The sequence below is a fragment of the Lutra lutra genome, chromosome 1 (assembly GCF_902655055.1).
Source record: "Lutra lutra chromosome 1, mLutLut1.2, whole genome shotgun sequence".
In the NCBI taxonomy this organism is placed as follows: Eukaryota; Metazoa; Chordata; class Mammalia; order Carnivora; family Mustelidae; genus Lutra; species Lutra lutra.
Window position 1 is genome coordinate 220,679,025 of NC_062278.1, and position 19,760 is coordinate 220,698,784.

The 19,760-nt window shown below is 62.6% G+C and overlaps 1 protein-coding gene across 1 annotated transcript; it reads left to right on the top strand.

Moving 5' to 3' along the window:
- The first annotated feature begins 374 nt into the window (after window positions 1-374).
- Window positions 375-13,064, top strand: DAPK3 (death associated protein kinase 3). The gene is made up of 9 exons (XM_047706098.1): window positions 375-525; window positions 1,415-1,554; window positions 6,175-6,535; window positions 6,693-6,822; window positions 7,078-7,126; window positions 7,955-7,981; window positions 10,145-10,297; window positions 10,995-11,040; window positions 11,398-13,064. Exons 2-9 carry the CDS (start codon window positions 1,493-1,495, stop codon window positions 11,932-11,934), a joined length of 1,365 nt encoding a protein of 454 aa, XP_047562054.1. The 5' UTR covers window positions 375-525; window positions 1,415-1,492; the 3' UTR covers window positions 11,935-13,064.
- Window positions 13,065-19,760: the final 6,696 nt, after the last annotated feature.

Genomic DNA, 19,760 nt, shown 5'->3' on the forward strand with positions numbered 1-19,760 from the left:
ACTTGTCCCGGCTCCACCGCAGGGAGCGGCCATAGCTCGCGCTCAGGGAGGGCAGGAAGAGGGACGCTGCAGTTCGGCACCGCGCCCCGCGGCCCCAGGACCCGGGCCGGCGGAGAGCCGCTGCGCCGTCCAGGGCCCGGAAGTCGGTCTTCCGACTTCCTAAGTGTAGTCCTAAGTGACGTCCGTTCCAACCAATCGGCGGCATGAAGGCGAGCCTGCCGGCCAGTGGCGACACATCATCCGGATTCGGACGACCGGACGCCAGCGGGCTGGGCCTGGAGCAGGCCGGGGGCGGGGCGTTGCGAGTGGCGGGGACGCAGACCAATGGGCGGCTGGGCCCGCCTTCAGGGGGCGGGCCCTTGCTGACGCGGTGACGTCGACGCAGGTCGGCGCGTCCCGGCGGCCGAGGCGGCGAGGCTGGAGAGGGTGGCGGTGGCCAGCGCGGCAGAGGGCCGGCGGGGGCGCGGGGCCGCGGGGCCGCGGACGGTGCGAAGCGGGCTGGACCCTTGGCCGACGGCGGGCGGGGTAGGCAGAGGCGGCGATTCGGGGGCGCTGGGGGACGCTCGGAGACCTCTCTGACGAGCCGTCAGGAGAAGGGGCTGGGTCGGGGCTTGCGAGGGGCGTGGCGGCCTTGGGGACGCTCGAACCCGGACTCTGGGGCTTGGGGATCCCTGGAGGGGCCTGTAGGGGGGCCATCGGGGTGCACCCCGGAGCTTGACCGAAGTCGGGGAGAGGGCAATGGAGGAGACTCTGAGATGCGGCCCTTTGCGGGTGGGGGAGACGGGGTGCGGGCCTCTGCAGGGGTGCCATGGAGGAGCGGGGAAGCGGTTAGTGTTGCCGGATGGCGGAGGTCAGGGGGAGGCGGCCGTGGGTAGGGGGCTGGCGGGCGCTTGGAAGCCATTGTTCAGCTCCCAGAGGAATTCAGCGCAGCGCTGAGGAGGGTGTTAAGAGATGTGCGGAGGTCGGTGGCTTGTGGGGGTAATGGGTGAGGACAGGAGGCGTTCAGGTCGCTGGTGGGCAGGGAGGTGGGGCTGTGGGTGCAACGACTTAGCAAGTTGGACCGGCCTGAGGGAGCCCCGGGGTTTGGGGGTGTGCAGAGCCCGGGGGGGGGGTGACTTGCACGAATGTGGGTGGGGAGAGTCAGAGAAGGTCTGGGGGCAGTGTGTGGGGAATCAGAGGTGTGGGCCTGGGACAGTTTCCGGGCCAAGCGGGCACAGTGGGGCTGGCAGCGACCTTTCAGGTGGTGTGATTTCCAGGGGAGATAACAGGAACAGACCGGCCTGCCTCATGCATGTGCCCTTTATGAGGAGCTGGAACTTCGTCTGGGGGCAGGGTGGGGGTGGGGAGGTCGCGCCATGCAGCTAAGAGTAGTAGCTGACGTCTCACTTCTTCCCTATTTCCCTTTCTCCTCCAGGGTCACAGCGAGGGGGCGCCCTGAGGTCCTGTCTCCAGCCTCGAGTGAGGGAAGGCCTCGGAAGGCAGATCGCCCACCATGTCTACATTCAGGCAGGAAGACGTGGAGGACTACTATGAGATGGGGGAGGAGCTGGGCAGGTGAGCGGGACTGGCCGCTGGGGCTCCGGGGGTGGGAGAGGGGCACTGTGGGGTTTCCGGAGAGTGTCCCCGCCCGTCCTTCATCCTCCTCTCCGGGAGGGAAGGAGTCAGTGGCATGTGCTGGCCCAAGGAGTGTAGGCATTGGGGTCAGGTGGCCCTGTCCCCGCATTGTGACTCTGACCTTCTCTGTGCGTTTCCTTTGGGGAAGAGTCAAATTGAGTGCTTGGAGCACCTGCCAGAGTTCCTGCCCTGTGGCGTGAGCGCTGTGGTGGTGGCAGTGTCTGTTGGTCTGTCCTTCCGTTTAATCCTCTCTCGGGGGAGGCGATGGATTTTCGCGCACAATGTAGGAGAAGCCTCCTGTCCCGGCCCACGTCCCTGCCAACAGTTTAGCATTCTTGTGGGAAAGAGCGGAGGTTTCCCGTTCCAGCCCGGCAGCTGATTTCCTGTCTGGCGGGGCCTCGAGTGTCCCCCAAGAACAGGCTCTCAGATTAGCTGGGCGCCATCCTTCCCCTCCCGCCCCCCCAGCCTCAGACCTTATTTGGTTGAGTTCAGAGCTACCAGCCCCATGATGTCACCAAAATGGAATGTAAGTAACTGAGTCGTGCCTCACGCCTGGGCTGAGAAAGTGTTTCAGGCTCATTTGGGATTCTGAAGTCCCTTCTTCAGGAATTTCCTTCATAGAGTGGTAGAGAACGTACCCTGCCCTTCTCCCTAACCTCCCTCCCCCAACCTCGCGTTTTATTCTTGGAAATGCGGTAGGTCCTCCCGCTGAGGGTGGCTTGGCCAGAGTCAGCCAAGTGTCCCCTGTATGTTCTCCTTCATCCCCCGATCCCACCATTAGGAATTGATTCCGTGGGAATGTGTACACGGGCAGACTCGGTGACTTGAGAGTGGGGGTGCTGTAATCACTGTAAGGATTGTACGGGAAGCCTCGTCAGTGGTCCTCCCAGCCCCACTGCCTCTCTGGAGTACCACGCAGTCATCCCAACGAGCCAGGCAGCAGCCCGTATAATGTTCGCCGCCTCGGAAGTAGCTGGGTCCATTTTAATAATTAATATGTTTAATTTAACCCAGTGGATTGGACAGTTACCACCTTACTTGTAATCATAACAAAAATCACAGGTGGAAAAATTTACCGCCTTTTCTGGATAGGAAGCCTCTTTAACCTGGTTGTGATACACACGCCCAGCGAGTCTCGGTTCGGACTGGCGTGCGGGCCACGGCGTGGTCTTGGACGGCATGGCTCCATCCGACGACCCTCAGCGCGCTGGGAGATCTGAGGACACTGCGCGCCGGCCGCAGTTTGCATGAGTTAGAGGTGTCGTTTGCTCGTCCCGACTTCCATCTTTCTGTAACTTCCGTTCACCTGCGAAGGGATCTGCAAGGCAGGTGCGCTGGCCCTCAGTCTTACAGAGAAGCAGAGGCCGAGAGGAGGGAAGCAGCTTGCCCCATGGCCGCGTGGGATTCCGGCCTTGACACCAAGCCTTGCTGGCCGCGAAGCCGGGTATGCTGGGACCCAGAGGTGCAGGATTGTTTCTTCTGGTTCAGCTTTGCACCGATGGTGTCGGGAAATGTCAGTCTATGGGTCGGCAAGGGTGGGCTTTGCTCTGGCTTCTGCTTCATGGAGTGGCGTGTGCCTCTGTGTGGACTTGGGCTGCCACAGCTGAGTACTGTGGGCGGGGGCAGGGGGGGTAGAGATTTGGGAGGTGGCTTTGAACAGCACAAGTGCTTGCTCTCCCTGGCCTAGAGGCAGGAGGTCCAAGCTCAAGGTGTCGGCGGGGCTGACTTCTCCTGAGGTGCCTGTCCTTGGCGTGCAGCTGATGACCGTCTTCTCCCCGTAGCCTTACAAGGCTGTCTGTCTGCGTCTGTGTGTCCTACTCTGCTCTTCTGAGGACACGGGTCAGATTGGATCTGGCCCATGCCTGTGAGCTCACTTGGACGGAATCACCTCCTGAAGGCCCTGACTCCCGATAGACCCGCTCTGAGGAGCTGGGGTTTGACTTCGGCACGGATTTTGGGGGGACCCAGTTCGGCCTGTAATGGCATCTTTTTGCCTGTTCCTGTGAGCCCTGCCTCACTTCTCTTTGTCTGTTAGTTCAGCTTGGAATCAAGCAGGGAAAACGGTCCTTACATTTGAAAACGAGGCCCCACGTCAGCACTTAGCCCAGCGCCGTTGGCGCGAGGTGAACGTTCGGAATTCGGTGTCATTCCCATCGGGGATTTGTTGTGGGACCGGACGTGGGCCTGGAAGAAGGAGCTTGGCTGGTGCAGGCAGAAGAGAGGGGAAGGCGTTGCGGGTGGGGCAGAGTTCGTGGAGACTGGAGGGGGCAGGAGCGCACCGTGTCCGGGGGACTGTCACGGCAGGTTCAGGAGGCAGGGGGGCTGGACCTGACCAGGGACGCTGCTGTTCTGGCCGGGCCTGTGCGCTTGGCTTTTGGGTTAGTGTTTGAGTCTCCTGTCACTGCTGTCCCTGATCACCACAGTTCAGCGGCCTAGAGGGATGTGAATTACGTGAAAGGTCTTGGAGCCTGGAGTCTAAAACAGACCTGTAGGGCTGCTCCCCCAAGGCCCCAGGGAGCGCCCCTCCATCCTTCGCACCAGCAGCAGGGGGTCTGCCCGTCTCTGGGACCCCCACCCTTTGCCTCCCTCTCGCGAAGACCTCGTGAGGATGCTGGGGCCCCCGGGAACCCAGGGTCACCCCCACTCCGAGGCTTGACTTTATCCAGCTACAAGGGCCCTTTTACCAGGAGTGGAGGTCTGTGGACAGGTTCTGGGTTCCCCGACGGGCATCTTGGAGGGTACTTCGCTGAGCCCATGGTGTTAGTGATGATTTGGCGCCTCCCACCTGCCCAGCTTGAATGTGCCCTGTCTTCCGACCGAGCGTGGGTAGAGCACATCTCCGTAGGCATGTGGGTCCGTCCACTTAGCAGCAAACTCCGCTAGGTCCCTTTGCCAACCGCCCGCCCGTCTCTACCCTTCCTTTGCGCCCTCCCCCTCGTTTCCCCGAGATGTCATGTGTCTCTTCTCTGGACTCCTGGTGGCGCCTTGAGGTCTCCGTCAGGAGCCTGTGCCTTGTCTTACACTTGGTCCCCGTGGAGTCAGCAGATCTGCGGCCTGGGGACAAATCCGGCCCCAGCCCAGTGTGGGCCTCTCTGCCTCTGAACCTTGAATGGCTTTTTATTTTTTTAAAAGGTTGTAAAAACACACAAAAAATATGACAGAAACCACATGGCCCATAAGGCTAAAAATATTTACTGTCTGGCCTTTTTCAGCCAGCTCTTGAGTTACAGTCAGTTAATACAACTAAGTTCCTGGACAGCAGAGTAATTTGGACATCGGACAGCTCCCTAGAGCGCAGTAAATAGGATTTCTCTTCAATCACCGGCGTCTTGAGCTCTCGTCCACGTGCTGCACGGTTCACCCATTTACAGCCTGCAAGTCAGTGATCTTGAGTGTGTGTACGAGGTTTTGCTCTTGTCACCCTGAATAATTCCAGAACATTCCATCACCCAAAAGCAGTCCCATCCCCATTAGCTGCCACCTCCCCTCCCCCAGTCCCCGGCTCCTACGAGCCCCTTCCCATCCCTGGAGGAGCCTGGTCTGGGCGTGACACCCACGTGGACTCACACCCCGCGTGGCCATCTGTGTCTGGTTCCCTCCCTGCGCGTCGTGGGCTTGGGGTCCGTCCCCGGGGCAGCGTGTGGGGGCCTCGCTCCTGTCTGTGGCTGAGGGACGCTCCTGCACACGGGGGACACGTTGTATTTGTCGGTGGCCGTCAGGCTGTTTCCCCCTTGATGCTGCTGGGGATCGTGCTGACTGAGGATTTTCGTAGAAGCTTCCCTGTGGATTTCTGTTGCCATTTCTCTTGTGTGGACACTGGAAGGACCTGCAGAGGCGCGCGGAAATGGTGTCTGAGCTTCTGTTTCCATGGGTGCGGGCTCTGGCCCCGTCAGTTCGAAAACGTGTGTTGCTCTTACGCGGCCAGTTGCATGAGAAGCCCCTTTGAAGTTAGCGACTTTTAAATTTTTTTCTCAGGCTTGTATTTTATTTATTTTTAAAGATTTTTATTTATTTATTTGACAGAGATCACAAGTAGGCAGTGAGGCAGGCAGAGCGAGAGGAGGAAGCAGGCTCCCCGCTGAGCAGAGAGCCCGATGTGGGGCTCGATCCCAGGACCCTGAGACCATGACCTGAGCTGAAGGCAGCGGCTTAACCCACTGAACCACCCAGGTGCCCCTCTTAGGTTTTTAAATATGATGAAATAGACTGTGGAAAACCGAATCAGTGTAGAATTACGCCCCACCCCTCAGCCCCCTCCTCGGACGCAGATGGTGAGTGGGGTGCCCCGCCCTCGGGCCCCTGGCCCACTGTACACGAGCAACACCTCCTGTCAGCTGCGGGCTGCGTGGGGTCCCACCAGCCCCAGGAGGAACCCGGTTCCCGTCCGTGAACTCGCGGCCACTTCTCTGCTCTCGGCCAGGCAGAGCTGCCAGGGCTGCTTTGGACCCACCCAGCAGCTCACCTGCCACCTGACCTCCCGAGGGTGGGGTGGGTGCTGGGAGGTGCTGTCCCCGAAGCCGCGGCCCCTGCGAAGCCCCTCTCGCCGCTCTGTCCCCACAGCGGCCAGTTTGCCATCGTGCGGAAGTGCCGGCAGAAGGGCACCGGCAAGGAGTACGCGGCCAAGTTCATCAAGAAGCGTCGCCTGTCGTCCAGCCGGCGGGGGGTCAGCCGGGAGGAGATCGAGCGGGAGGTCAACATCCTGCGGGAGATCCGGCACCCCAACATCATCACGCTGCACGACATCTTCGAGAACAAGACGGACGTGGTGCTCATCCTGGAGCTGGTCTCGGGCGGGGAGCTCTTCGACTTCCTGGCCGAGAAGGAGTCGCTGACGGAGGACGAGGCCACGCAGTTCCTCAAGCAGATCCTGGACGGTGTCCACTACCTGCACTCCAAGCGCATCGCCCACTTCGACCTCAAGGTGGGTGGGCCCCGGCGGGGTGGAGGGTCTGGGGAGCCGGTCCGGCCCTAACGGCGCTGAGCGCGGGCCGGTGGCCTCTGGGGGGTCCCGGGGGCGATCCGGGGCTGTCCCGGGGACGCTGGGCCGGCAGAGCCACTGAGTCCCGCTTCACCCGCAGCCAGAAAACATCATGCTGCTGGACAAGAACGTGCCCAACCCGCGGATCAAGCTCATCGACTTCGGCATCGCCCACAAGATCGAGGCAGGGAATGAGTTCAAGAACATCTTCGGCACCCCCGAGTTCGTGGGTGCGGCTCTACGCGGCGCCTTGGGCGCGGTTTGTGGGGTGTTTGAGGATCCCAGGCCCCTGGGTGTCTGGCCCACACGCCCCGGTGTCCTCTCTTGAGTCCTGGTGTCCCGCAGGTGGCGGCCAGGCCTTCCTGCCCTGGAGCCACCCTGCCCCTCCCCCCAGGCGGGCTGTGCCTCTCCCCGTGACTGTGTTCCCCTCGCTGCCTCCCACGTGCAGCATCTGACCCTGCCCCTCCATCTCCCTGTCCCTGCAGCTCCGGAGATTGTCAACTATGAGCCCCTGGGTCTGGAGGCAGACATGTGGTGAGTGGCGGGGGGTGGTGGGGCCAGGCTGCCTGGCATGTAGCCCCATTACTCCTTAGGGAGTCCCCTGGCCATCGTGGGAGCTGCCAGGATGTAGCCGAGGGCTGGGATGTGGTCCATCCGCCTGGTTGGGTGCTGTTGGGTGTGGGCAGGACCCATCATTGCCTTAGAACAGGGACCCACGAGCTAGAGCCGCTTCGTGAGCTCGGAATAGCGTTCTGGTTTTCAGGTGGTCTGTGTTTCTTAAAGATTTTATTTATTATTTGACAGAGAGAGAGGGAGGGAGAGAGGGAGAGCACAAGCAGGGGGAGTGGCAGAGGGAGAAGCAGACTCCCCGATGAGCAGGGAGCCCGATGCAGGGCTGTATCCCAGGACCCTGCGATCACGACCTGACGAAGGCAGACATTTAACTGAGACCCCCAGGCGCCCCTTTTAAGGTGTTGTTAACACAGACAAGTAACAGAGACTGGGACCCACAAAGGAAGAAACAGTCGCCTTCCCACCCTTTGTAGGAAGGGTTCGCCAGCTTCCCTTCGAGTGCAGCGGGCATCAGAGCCCCGCAGCGGCCCCAGCCCCACCCCTGTCTGGTTGGAGCTTTGATAGGTGGGTGTGGCCTGTCCAGGGCTAGTGCCCCATCCCAAGACCCCCGGAGCCAAGGCAGGGAGGCCCTTAGCAGAGGCCATACAGGCCCTGGAAGGAGAGCAGGCCATGGCCTCTTGGTTCCCCCCCTGGGCTCCAGACCCCCGGCCAGTTAGAGATTCGGGAATTGGGGTGCTCCCCACCCCACACCATGGAGTTGACCGTTCTTTTCTTGTGCGTCTCCTCCAGGAGCATCGGTGTCATCACCTACATCCTGTGAGTGCCTGCTTGGTGCCTCCTGTGTGTGCTGGGCCTGCTGGGTCAGGACGTCTTCTGGGCAGGGACAGGGACCAGGAGCTCTGACCCTCCGCAGTGCTCCGTGAACTTGGTGGCTGGGTGGGTGGGAGGATGGGTGGGAGGATGAGTGGGAGGATGGGTGGGAGGTTGGGCAGGAGGATAGGTGGGAGGATGAGTGGGAGGATGGATGAATTTGGGGAGGAGGGAAAGACGGTTCCTGTCTCGGGCTCCTGGAGAGCCCTGCCCTGGGCGGTGGGGGTTTCTCTGGCCTCATTCCCTGGGGCGCCACGATTGGACTGTTCCTCACTCCCGTCCCGGTGTCAGACAGGCCCCCACTGCTATTTTTTTTTTTTTAAGAATTTATTTATTTATTTGACAGAGCTCACAAGTAGGCAGAGAGAGAGGAGGAAGCAGGCTCCCCGCTGAGCAGAGAGCCCGATGTGGGGCTCGATCCCAGAACCCTGGGATTATGACCTGAGCTGAAGGCAGAGGCTTTAACCCACTGAGCCACCCAGGCGCCCCTCCCCACTGCTTTTTCTTCCCTTGTCAAGGTCAGGTGGCGCGGCGATGCACCCTGAAGGTTTCTTGAGCTGGGTTTTTAAATAGTTTCCGGTTAGTTTTTGTTTTTAAAGATTGGAGTTAAGTTTAGACTTAGGGAGGAGCTGCAAAGACCGTGCAGCGTTTCCGTGCCCCTCACCAGCTTCCCCTGACGTTCGCACCTTAGAGAGTGTCAACACCAAGAGATGCGCCCAGGACACCACCAGCAGGCAGAGTCCCGGAGTTGTCCCGCTCTTGTCTCTTTGTGGTCCAGGGCCCTGCGCAGGACCAAGGCGCCCATCTTCGCTCGGTTCTGGTCCCGTCTGCCTGGAGGTGGCTCAGGGCTTGTCCCGCTTCCGCTGCCAGCCACAGGCCGGGTGTCTGCTCAGAGGCCCCCGGGACCCCCCTCGGCCAGGAGAGCTGCTGGAGCGGCTCTCAGAACTCAGGACCGCTTACTGGTACCGGTTGGTTACAAAGGCCGCAGATAGGGTCAGATGGCCTGATGAGGCGCGTAGGGCGAGGTCTGGGGGGCTCCGAGCGCAGCAGCTTCTGTCTCCGTGGACCTGGGGGTGCGCTCTCTTCTCCACACGCGGAGGCGTTCCCCGCCTGGAAACTCAGAGCCCTTTCGTTGAGGGATTTCACGGAGGTTCTGTGGTGTAGGCCCAAGTGATTGAATTGTCGGTGATGAGCTCTATCTCCAGCCCCTCTGCCTGCCTGCCCCAGAGGTCAGGCGTGGGGCGGGTGGATTCACCCTGCTAGCCCCAGGGATGCTGCTTGCCACTGGCCCCAGCCCGGGGCATCTGCGCCCTTCTAAAAGGTTGAAAGGGGCTCGTGATGGACGGTGAAGGGCTCTTCTCACCTTAGCACCATGCTAAGAAACCGAGGCTAGAGACCAGATACCCTCACAGACGCTGCCGCTTTCTGAGTTTTTAGCATTTAAGAAAGTATAAGGCCGGGGTGCCTGGGTGACTCCATGGGTTAAAGCCTCTGCCTTCGGCTCAGATCATGATCCCAGGGTCCTGGGATCGAGCCCCACATCGGGCTCTCTGCTCACTCCTCTCTCTCTGCCTGCCTCTCTGCCTACTTGTGATCTCTGTCTGTCTAAATAAATAAATAAAATGTTTAAAAAAAAAAAAAGGAAAGAAAATACGAGGCCCGTGGGAGCTCCGTGTCCAAGGACGGGGGTGAGAGCCAGAAGTGTATTCCCCACTCTGTGTCATGGCCCTGCCAGCGCAGCAGCTCTGAACGGCACACGATGTCCTTGTGTCCTGCTGGGGATGTGCACCCTGCCCGGGGGCTGGTGTGGTGTCGGCCTGGACACCCTCCTGGGAAGTTGCCAGCTTTCCTTCTGGAATCGCTAAACGTTTGGCCCAGATGCTTCCAGCTTCGTTAGAGACTTTGGTCCCCTCTTCTGTGCCCATCAGTGTCTGAGTGTGACATCCTCGTGCTTTCCGGTGGGAGGCTGGGGGCTGGTTGGGGCAGGTTCCGGGGACATGCAGGTGTGTCAGGGAGCCCAGGGCCCAGCATCCGCTTGCCTCTGCGTCTGGCCCCCGAGGTGGCAGGGAGCGAGCACTGGGGATGCTGAGCCCTGTGTCCACCTTCCAGTCTGAGCGGCGCCTCCCCGTTCCTGGGTGAGACGAAGCAGGAGACCCTGACCAACATCTCGGCTGTGAACTACGACTTCGACGAGGAATACTTCAGCAACACCAGCGAGCTGGCCAAGGACTTCATCCGCCGACTGCTCGTCAAAGACCCCAAGTAGGAACGCCAGGCGGGGGCGGGGGGAGCTGGCAGGAAAGGCCAGCTGGTCCCCGGAGAGCATGTCTCTCCGTGCTGTCCCCTCTGTGTAACTGGGAGTTGGGGACGGCACAGACGGTTAGCCGGGCTCCCGCTGTGTCTTTCAGAGCCGTTCATTCCTTGCTGACGTTTAATATAGTTTTCGTGTGACATTCCAGATTTCTGGGTACTTCTCCCAGGGAAATCTAAGACATGGGGCATCACGGAGCTCTCGTTCATGGTGAGGGGCTTGCGTTGCCCCCCGGCACGGGCGCTCATTCCTGGCGTCTGCCTGGTCCCTCCTGTGGGCGCCTGAGTTGGCGAGACCCAGCGTTCGGTCTCACCGCCGTTCACAAAACCCCTCAGAAAGCACGGGAGACCCCAGGGCCTGCGCCCCCACTGGCCCCTTCATGGGCTCCTTCCTGGCTGAGCGGAGCAGACACGCTGGAGGGCACAGGTCGTTTCAAGGGCATTTTGGGGACATGCCCCCAGGCTAAAGGGGAGTCCCGGGGGGGTTCCGTGTGTAGGGAGTCGTCTGAGGTGGGGATGGAAAACAGCGATGCGGAGGAGAATCTGGAAAACCCCTTCCCTGTTCCTGTCTCCCCATCAGCCTTGTGGGAGAGTAGGGCACATGGCCTCTGTAGCACTAACCAGGGCATGGGGCGGGGGGCTCTTCCAGGAGAAGAATGACCATCGCCCAGAGCCTGGAGCATTCCTGGATCAAGGTGAGGTGGCTGGGGCAGCTCCCACTCAAGGACAGTGTGTGTGACAAGGTCTCTGTCCCGGGAGGGTCCCTAGAGCGCGTGGCCTGGGTGGTAGCAGGTGTACACTGTGTGCCGTGGTGGTATTGGAGCCCTCCCCCCTAGGAGGCCCGGGCTGGCTCTTTACCCCCTCTGCACACAGCTGGGCTCCCTCCCACAGAAACTTCCAGAATGGGCAGGAGTGGCACCTCCTGAAAAGGGCCAGAGGGTCTGGCTCTGGCATGACCACTGAGCTCTGCCGTCCTAGCGGGAGGCTGGGGGACCCTTGGAGGCTGCCCGGCCCGGAGGCCCCACTCCAGGTGCCCGTCTCTCTCCCTGCAGGCGATCCGGCGGCGGAACGTGCGGCGCGAGGACAGCGGCCGGAAGCCCGAGCGGCGGCGCCTGAAGACGGCTCGGCTCAAGGAGTACACCATCAAGTCGCACTCCAGCATGCCCCCCAACAACACATACGTCAACTTTGAGCGCTTCTCCAAGGTGCTGGAGGAGGTGGCGGCGGCCGAGGAGGGCCTGCGGGGGCTGGAGCACAGCCGGCGCCTCTGCCATGAGGACATCGAGGCTCTGACGGCCATCTACGAGGAGAAGGAGGCCTGGTACCGGGAGGAGAACGAGAGCATCGGCCAGGACCTGCGGCGGCTGCGGCAGGAGCTGCACAAGACCGAGGCGCTGCGGCGGCAGGCCCAGGAGGCGGCCAAGGGTGCCCTGCTGGGGGCCAGCGGGCTCAAGCGCCGCTTCAGCCGCCTCGAGAACCGCTACGAGGCCCTGGCGAAGCAGGTGGCCTCCGAGATGCGCTTCGTGCAGGATCTGGTGCGGGCCATGGAGCAGGAGAAGCTGCGGGGCACGGAGTGCAGCCTCCGCTAGGGCGGCGGGGCGGGGCGGGGGGCAGTTGGTTGCGCTGGGCTGGGACGCGCTCGGGGGGTTCGGGAACCTGAGGCCACTTGGCTCCTCTGTCCCAAGGCTCTGGCATCTTGGGGGGCTTCTGGGGCGGCATCACCCGGGGAACTCTGGGCTCTGCGAGCGCTTGGCCGGTGGGGGGGCGGCCTCCGTGGGCCCGGCCTTGCCAGGCGCTTTGCCGAGGGCCTGGGGCTTGGAGTGGCCCCACTCCGGCGGGGCCTCACTTGCCTCTGCCGGACACCAGGTGGGAGGCAGCTCCCCCGGGGGCTGCGGGGGTGGCGGGTTCTGGCCCTACCGTCCCCATCCCCTATCCTCACTGTGCCCCCTCGGCCCTGAGCTGGCACCAGGGCCCGCGGAGGGGCCACTGAGGGTGTCTGTGGCCAGGCACCGAGCCCTGGTGCAGAAGCCCATGGAGCCCCGGGCACAGGGTGAGGCGCTGCGCAGCCCCACGCTCCTTTCTGAAGCATCCACAGCCACGTGCACGCGGATGACGCGCCCCGCGCCCGTCTGGCTCCCATCCCCGTTCCAGTGCTGCCTTTTGGACTGTCAGGGCTCACAGTAGCCCGCGTGGAGTCGTCGTCCCCAGGACACTCTGTGAAGGCTCAGTATCCCCTGAGTGCCCGGCCAGCCCCCGCTGCCCCGCCGGTGGAGAAAGCCCAGTGGCCCTGGAGCCCCGAGGGGCTGAGTTGTTGCAGCGGGCAGTGCTATCGTCCGCCACTAGGTGCCGCCCTCGAGCAGGGTCGACCCCCCAGGGAAGGGCCTGCGTTCAGGTCGTGTGTCTGGGCGTTCAGGTCGTGTGTCTGGGCGGCGGTCTGGTTAAGCAAGCGACCGGTGCAACCCCTCTAGCCTGAGAGGCGCTCTCCAGACAGGCCGTCCTGGGCTGAGAGCAGGGAGGGACCAGGCAGGGGGACCGGCCAGGACTGGAGAACTGGCTGTGGGGTCTGGCAGAGCTGTCCTGACTGTGCCTCGGCCTGGCCCCGGGGCTGGGCTGGGAGCCACTGTCCCCGCGCCGCGAGCCCTGCTGTGCCCTCCTGCATGTGTCTCCTGCGAGCCTAAGGGAAATAAAGGCCCGCTCCCGACATGCGGCTCTCTGTGCGCCCACGGCCGTGGCTGTGTCTGACTGTCTGTCCCTCTGCCCCTGCGCTCGTGGGGCAGAAGAGGGCATCACGGGGGGCTGTGCAGGCTGCCCTGATCTGGGGGTTCGGCTGGTCTCACTTCTTCGTGAGGAACCAGAAGTTTCCAGGCAGCACACGGGCTCCGCGGCCGTCTTCAGGCCCCAGCGCAGGGGCCACCCCATCTGCTCAGAAGGGGCGGGAACGGTGCCCTGTCGCCCCTGCCGCCACCAGCCGTCATTTCATTGTCTTGTTCCATACACCCTGAGCCACATTTCTCCTTGTTTGTCATTTCTTTTTACTTTATTTAAAAAAAAAAAAAAACCAAGAGAGCTGACTTCCCATGATACTTACTCTTTTTACTCTCTTACTGGTTCATAACATCAGGTTTTAGCATTTCAGTAGATTTCAGCTTTCAGGTCTTCTCCATGTCCCTGATGGTCCTTTGCAGCTGGTCTGTCTGCCCAGGACCTGGTCTGCCCCGCACGCGGCATCTGGCCTTCAGGTCCTTTAGGATGACTGAGCCGCAAGTCCGCCTGGGTCACGCCGCAGAGAGCAGCGGGCTGGGCGCAGTGTGTGGGATCCGCTGGCCTCCAGACCCCGGGGGCCCCAGGGATGGGTAGATGGCTCCACCCGGCCGGTGCTGAGCTGGCCTCACACGTTCTGGGCACCGTGGCAGGTACTGGGTGGTGTTGGCGGGAGGCTGAGACAGTGTCTGTCCTGGTACTGGAGAGGAGGGACTGCTTATCCGTCCAGCTGGTCTAAGACTGGGTGGAAAATGAAATTCACTTGGGACCTACACCCACCCTCTCAGTATGCGGGGTCCGCCATGCTGTAGGCCTAGGTTGCCATCACCTGCTCCGGGGAACGGCGGGTGTCCTTGCTTTGGAAACAGCTCAGCCCTGCCCCTCCTACCTACCAGGTTATCTGGGCAGCTCCACTCAGCCCAGCCCTGGGTTCCTCATTCCAGGGTTTGGGGGCCTGGGGAGCCACTCGGGGGTCACAGGGCACCTCGTCAGGGCTCTGGCCGCGCCAGTCCTCAGCAGGAGCTGGTGTCCTTTCGCAGAGCCTGTGGGGCCGATACTGTTACTTACTCTGACTTGGGCCCGCAGACTCGGAGATGGCCCCGTGGGTCTCTGCCCCTTGCTGTCGCCCCTCGAGACCGGGCTGGCCCAGTGGTGGATTCTAGCCAACAGAGCACCGCCGAGGTGACTGAAGTCACTTCCCTCATCAGGCTCTGTACGACTGTGGCTTCTGTCCTGCCGGCAGGCTCTCCGTGGCCGGCGCTGGTGTAAGGAGCTGTCGGGTCGGAGGCCCGGGTGGCCGGGAGCAGCCAGCAAGGAGTAAAGCCCAGCACCTGCATGAGCGTTCCGGAGGCAGCCCCTCCCCCGGTGGATAGGACTCCGCTCTGGGGGCCCCTGGATTGCGACCTCCTGGACCCGCCAAGCAGAGGACCCGGGTGAGCCACGCCTGGACTCCTGACCACGGGGACCGGACAGCAGGGGTGCTGTTTCCAGCCAGCGTGGGCGGTCCCGGGTCACACGTCCATAGCTGACAGACACACTGAGGAGAGGGGGCTACAGGCCCTGGTGGGTTTACTGAACAGTTCACCTGCCCCTGCCCTCTAAGGCCGCGCGGTCTGCTTGCTGATTCTCCGTTTCCTCTTCTTTAAGGGCTGCGACTGGGATGCGCTGTAGTGCTGGGCCGCCCTCTTCCTTCTGCCCCGAGGAGAGTGGCCCCCTGGGCAACTGCGCACAGCGGGCTCTCTGCCATCTGGTTGGCCCTTGCACGGAGTGGGGGAGTGGGGGGGGTCACTGTGGCTGTTTGTTGGGGTGGGTTGGGGGCTGGACCGCAGGAGCCTTCCTCCACCAGGCAGGAGTGGGCCAGACCTGCCCACGGTTGGCTTGGGTTTTGGCTGCAGTGTGTGAAGCTCGCGGGAGGCGAGCGTTTCAAGCTTGTGTTTGACTCAGAGCAAAGCTCTGATTGCCGAGTGACCTCAGGCAGTTTACGGCCTCCTGCAGAAGGCGGCCAGACGTGGCATGGCAGGGATTCCTCCTTCCCACCGCCGACACCGTGAGGATCCAGCGGGAGCTGGGGAGGGCCCTGTGGTCATGACGTGTAGCGTTAGTGTAGGCATGGAAGCTGCTGGAAGCCGAGTCGGAGCTGGACGAGGCTGCCGCTGCGCGTCCCCAGGGCGGCTCAGGTTCTCCCAGCGCGCTTCCCCTGACACCAGCTGCAGAGGGAGCGTGGGCCGGGCATGGGCATCACAGCCATGACGAGAGCCTCGCTGCCGGGTTCCGGAATCGCAGCTCTCACCCAGCGCCCTGCAGCTGCGCACGAGTCATTTCACGTCTCCGTGACTCAGTGTCCCCTTCCGTGAAATGGGCAGAACAGCATCAGCTGCCCCAGGGGTTGGTTTGGAAGATGAAATGCATTGAGAGACGTAAAGTGCCGTCCACACCCTGGTAGTGTTCTGCCTTAGGAAGGAGGGGACACTGACCCCTGCCATGATGCAGAGGGACTCTGAGGACATGGCTCAGACCAGCCAGACCAGAAGGACACATCCCGCAGGACCCCACTCCCAGGAGGAGTTCCGTCCACACAGACAGAGAGGAGAGGGTGGGAGCCAGGGCTGGGGCAGGGGTGGGGAGTCCATGATTCGTGGGGACAGAGTCTCCATGTGGGGAGATGGAAAGTTCTGGAGATAGAGGGTAGGGGTGGTCTCAGGACAGGGTGAGTGTGCTTCCCGCCGCTGAAAATGGGTAAGTTTGTTAACACCTCCCCAACACCTTGCCCTGCACTCCTCTTCTGCCTGGCTGTTCCAGAGTGAGGTCCTTTATAATCAGCGATAATCTAGGAATTAGATAACCCATGAGCTGTTCTATCAAATTATTAACCCCAAGGAGGGCTGCTGGGAGCCCCAGTTTGAAAACCAGTCAGTCGGAAGTGTAGGAGGCTTGGACTTGGGATGGGGGCAGGTGTGTGGGGCAGAGCCCCGAGCCTGTGGGGTCAGCTCTGACCCCAGGCAGCCCCACACTTGGTGTCAGGAGCGTCGTGGGAGGAGAGAATAGAACGTTCTGTTAGATCCTGGTCAGCCGCAGAGGGACCCCGGGTCCAGTTGACAGAAGGATAATAGGGGGTGTGGGGAGACGCTGGGTGGCTCCTGGGGGTTGAAGTGTGTTACAAACAAAGACAGCAGCTCCTAAATCCTGGGACCTGGGGACGGGACCTCATTTGAAAGCAGGGTGTTCACAGTGGTCATGGGCATAGACGAGGTTGGACAGCAGACCCAGTGACAGGCGTCCTAAGGACGTGAAGGCGACCGTGAGTGGGACGGAGATCGGAGCTGTGCCCGTGTCTGCAGCTGGGGGTGGGGGGTAGGGAGCCAAGGACCTCCGGCCTCAGCAGGGGCTGGTGGGGCAGGAAGGAGGCTCCCCTGGATCCCAGCGGGGCCATGTGGCCGGCCCCACCTGTATTTCAGACTTATGACCCCAGAACCGCAGGGGGCCGGGGCGGGGCACCCACGGAGCATCTCGCAAGTGGCCCTGGTGCTGGATTCTCCAGTCGGCTTGTACTGGCCGTTTCCATCCCCCGACTCCCTCAGGCCGGGAGCTGTCGGTGCTGTGATTTCCAGGCTGAGGACACGTCCTCTGCTGGCCCCCAACCGAGCCCCGGCCTTGCCACCCCTGCAGAATTGGGCCCAGCGGGCTCCCACCAGCAGGGTGAGGCATGGTGGGCAGCGGGGACCCCTGCCAGGAAGTCCCCCACAAGGGCAAAAAGCCGCTTGGCCAAGCTGGCGGCCAGCAGAGAAGAGGGTGGAGAGGGGCTGGGACCCAGGGTGAGGCAGAGGAGGGGGTCCCGGGGCCCACGTGGGGCAGATGACTTCAGGGACCCCGTAGGCAGGGGCTTGCACTGCGTTGGTGGCGGGGGACAGTGATGTCTGCAGCTCCCTGCCTTGTGGGCAATCTTGTCTCCTCTTTTGGGCAGTTTTGTCTGGGGAGGGGGCTGTCCCTCTTTGGAAGGCAGTGGGCACTACAGTCCCTCCAGAGCGAGGCAGGCTGGGGCTGGACCTCAGTTGGCTGTGCCTCCCCTTCCCGGAGTGTCCGGAGAGCCCCTGTACCCTGCTGAGCCTCGGTTCCCAGCTGCCGTGGCTCGAAATGCCGAGGACGAGCAAGCAGCTGTGGGCGGCCACGCGGGCAGCCCCGGGGGGGCTTCAGCCAGGCCACGTGTCATGGATGGTGGAACTCCGGTGGGCATGCAGCGATCTGGCACTGGGAGCGCAGGCTGGGTGGGGACAGAAGTGCGGGCTGTGAGGGGCGCCTGGGTGGCTCAGTGGGTTAAAACCTCTGCCTTCAACTCGGGTCGTGATCTTGGGGTCCTGGGATCGAGCCCCGCGTCGGGCTCTCTGCCCAGCAGGGAGCCTGCTTCCCCCTCTCTCTGCCTGCCTGTCTGGCTGCCTATCTGCCTGCTTGTGATCTCCGTCTATCAAATAAATAAATAAAATCTTAAAAAAAAAAAAGAAGTGCGGGCTGTGGCTGGCTGTTGACCTGTGGGCCAGTGGGTCAGGGAGGGTCTTGGGTTTAAATCTACTCCTTGTCACCCCGTTAGGGTGGGCGTCCCGCCGTGGGGTAGGGGGATAGTGGGCCCACCCCCTGACAGCATTGGATAGTGGGCTGATGAGACCCGAAGCCATATATTCTCCACACACGGAGTCACAGCCTGGGGGAGCAGGAGCCCACAGGCCCCTCAGGCCACGCGGGGGATGCACTCGGGGACAGGGGCAGCGGGAGGCGGGCTCCGCAGTGACACGGCAGCGCTGGCCCTGGTTCCCGGGGAGGGTGAGGTTGGCTTGCCGGAGTGATCCCAAGGCTGCAGGGCAGAAGCAGGAGCCATGACCCTCCCCGGGGAGAGGGCTGGGGGCTCGTCCGTGGCAGGTGCCGTGGGCGGCCCACGTGGTGCAGCCCTCATGCTTGCCCCCCAGCCTGGGACGCATTCCGCTCTCTGCAGGGCTCTGGGCTGGCGATTGACACGCCTCTTCTCTCTGCTGCGCCATCCGCCCTCCCTCAGGGACCACGGGCCCAACTGTCCTCCGGGGCGGCAGCCAAGGGTGGGCGACAGGGGTGTTGAGGGCTTCGCGAGTCTTGTTAGATCCAGGGGCGGGGAGCCGTCGGGGGTGTAGGAGTTGGGACCCCATGCTGGGTCCGCCGAGCGCTGCCCCCTCTCCTAGGTCAGTGACCAGCAGCTCGCCCTGTGCCCCGGCCCAGGGGTTGCGAGCAGGTGCGGGGAGAAGGGCTGGGGCAGCCATGTCCACGGGGGCCACGCTCCGGACCACACTGGGTACAGCTGTGGATAACCCAGGCAGCCCCTGGAGAGTCAGCCCCACCCAGCCGCCTGCAAAGTGAGCCGCAGGGCAGGGTTCAAGGACCTCACTCGAGGGACATCTGAGACACCAGCTCTGTGGCACTCAGTAGCCCCGGGTGGTTTGGGGGCCTGTTCCCACAGGGAAGAGGGCAGCGAGGAGGAGGAAGAGGAAAGGGGGGTGACCTTTCTCCCTGATTCTCCTTGTCCTAGACAGGACAGAGCCAGGGACCTCCTGCCCCGGGCCGGGAGTCACCAGACGCAGGTGTCTCAGGGCGAGCTGCCCTTGGCGCTGCTTTCCCTCCCGGAGGGAGCTGGAGTTGAGGTCAGGACTTCCTCCCCAGCCCCCCTGCCCACCACCCCTGCCCCCAGGCCCCCTGGTGTCCCCCGCCTGCCCCACCCCCGGGATTTATATGGAGCCAGAGGGGACTTACCCTCCTGGCCTGAGTCAGCTGCTCCGCCTGTGCCGCCCCTCCCCTCCGGGACTGAGCTGCTCCTAACAGTTTCAAATGCCAGAGAGGCTTAAAGGGGACAGGGAGGTGATGAGGCCATTTCTTGGGCCTCCTGGGTCTCCCCAGAAGGCCCTGGCAGACCTGGGAGTGGGGACTGGGAGGTTGCAGAGGTCATGTGGTCTTCTGTCCCCATCGGCTTGCTTTTACTGCCGGCCCCAGCAGCCCCAAGGACGCCCCTATGGAAGGATGGGGTGCACGGGTGGAGAGCTGTAGGGTGATCGCTCTGGCTCCATGGGGACGGTGGTGGAGTGGGGGTGCCTGCTGAGTGCTCCCTGATGTGAGTGACACACTTGGGGTATCGGGATGTACTAGGATAGAACAGGGGGGCAGGGGCCGGGAGCTGCAGCCGCGGTGGGGGGCACGAGAAAGAATGGCATTAGGAGGGCCCTCCAGGGACTCCGTCGGGGTCCTGGGAAACCAGAAGACTGGGGGGGGGCTCCTCCCAGGGAAAGGGGCACCCAGAGGTGATGGGGTTCTGCCTCTGGCCCCAGGCACAGGGCACTGGACCCTGCCTGGGGCCCTGGTGCTCCAACGCTCCAACCTGGCCTGGAGCCCCATCTCCATGTTTTGTGCCTGACCACAGGCAGAAAGCCCACCCCCCCGGCCTCAGTTTCCCCTTCTGCAAGAGAGGGATACACTGTACCTGTTGGAGGGGGTGGCATAGAGAGTGATGTGCCCTCCTGAATGCTGGGCAGGGGTCTAGCTGGGGACAGTAGTGTCCCCAAGCTCACAGGATGGCCCGAGGGCGGGCAGGGCTGGAGCTCCTCAGCATGGACACATGAGACCTCCCTGAGCTCACAGGGGAGGGCAG

What these genes read in the sequence shown, in the direction of transcription:
- DAPK3 (XM_047706098.1), top strand. Translation starts at nt 1,493, where the DNA reads ATGTCTACATTCAGGCAGGAAGACGTGGAGGACTACTATGAGATGGGG. An exon ending in TCGCCCACTTCGACCTCAAG is followed by an intron (nt 6,536 to 6,692) that starts GTGGGTGGGCCC and finishes CTTCACCCGCAG; the next exon opens with CCAGAAAACATCATGCTGCT. An exon ending in GGTGTCATCACCTACATCCT is followed by an intron (nt 7,982 to 10,144) that starts GTGAGTGCCTGC and finishes TCCACCTTCCAG; the next exon opens with TCTGAGCGGCGCCTCCCCGT.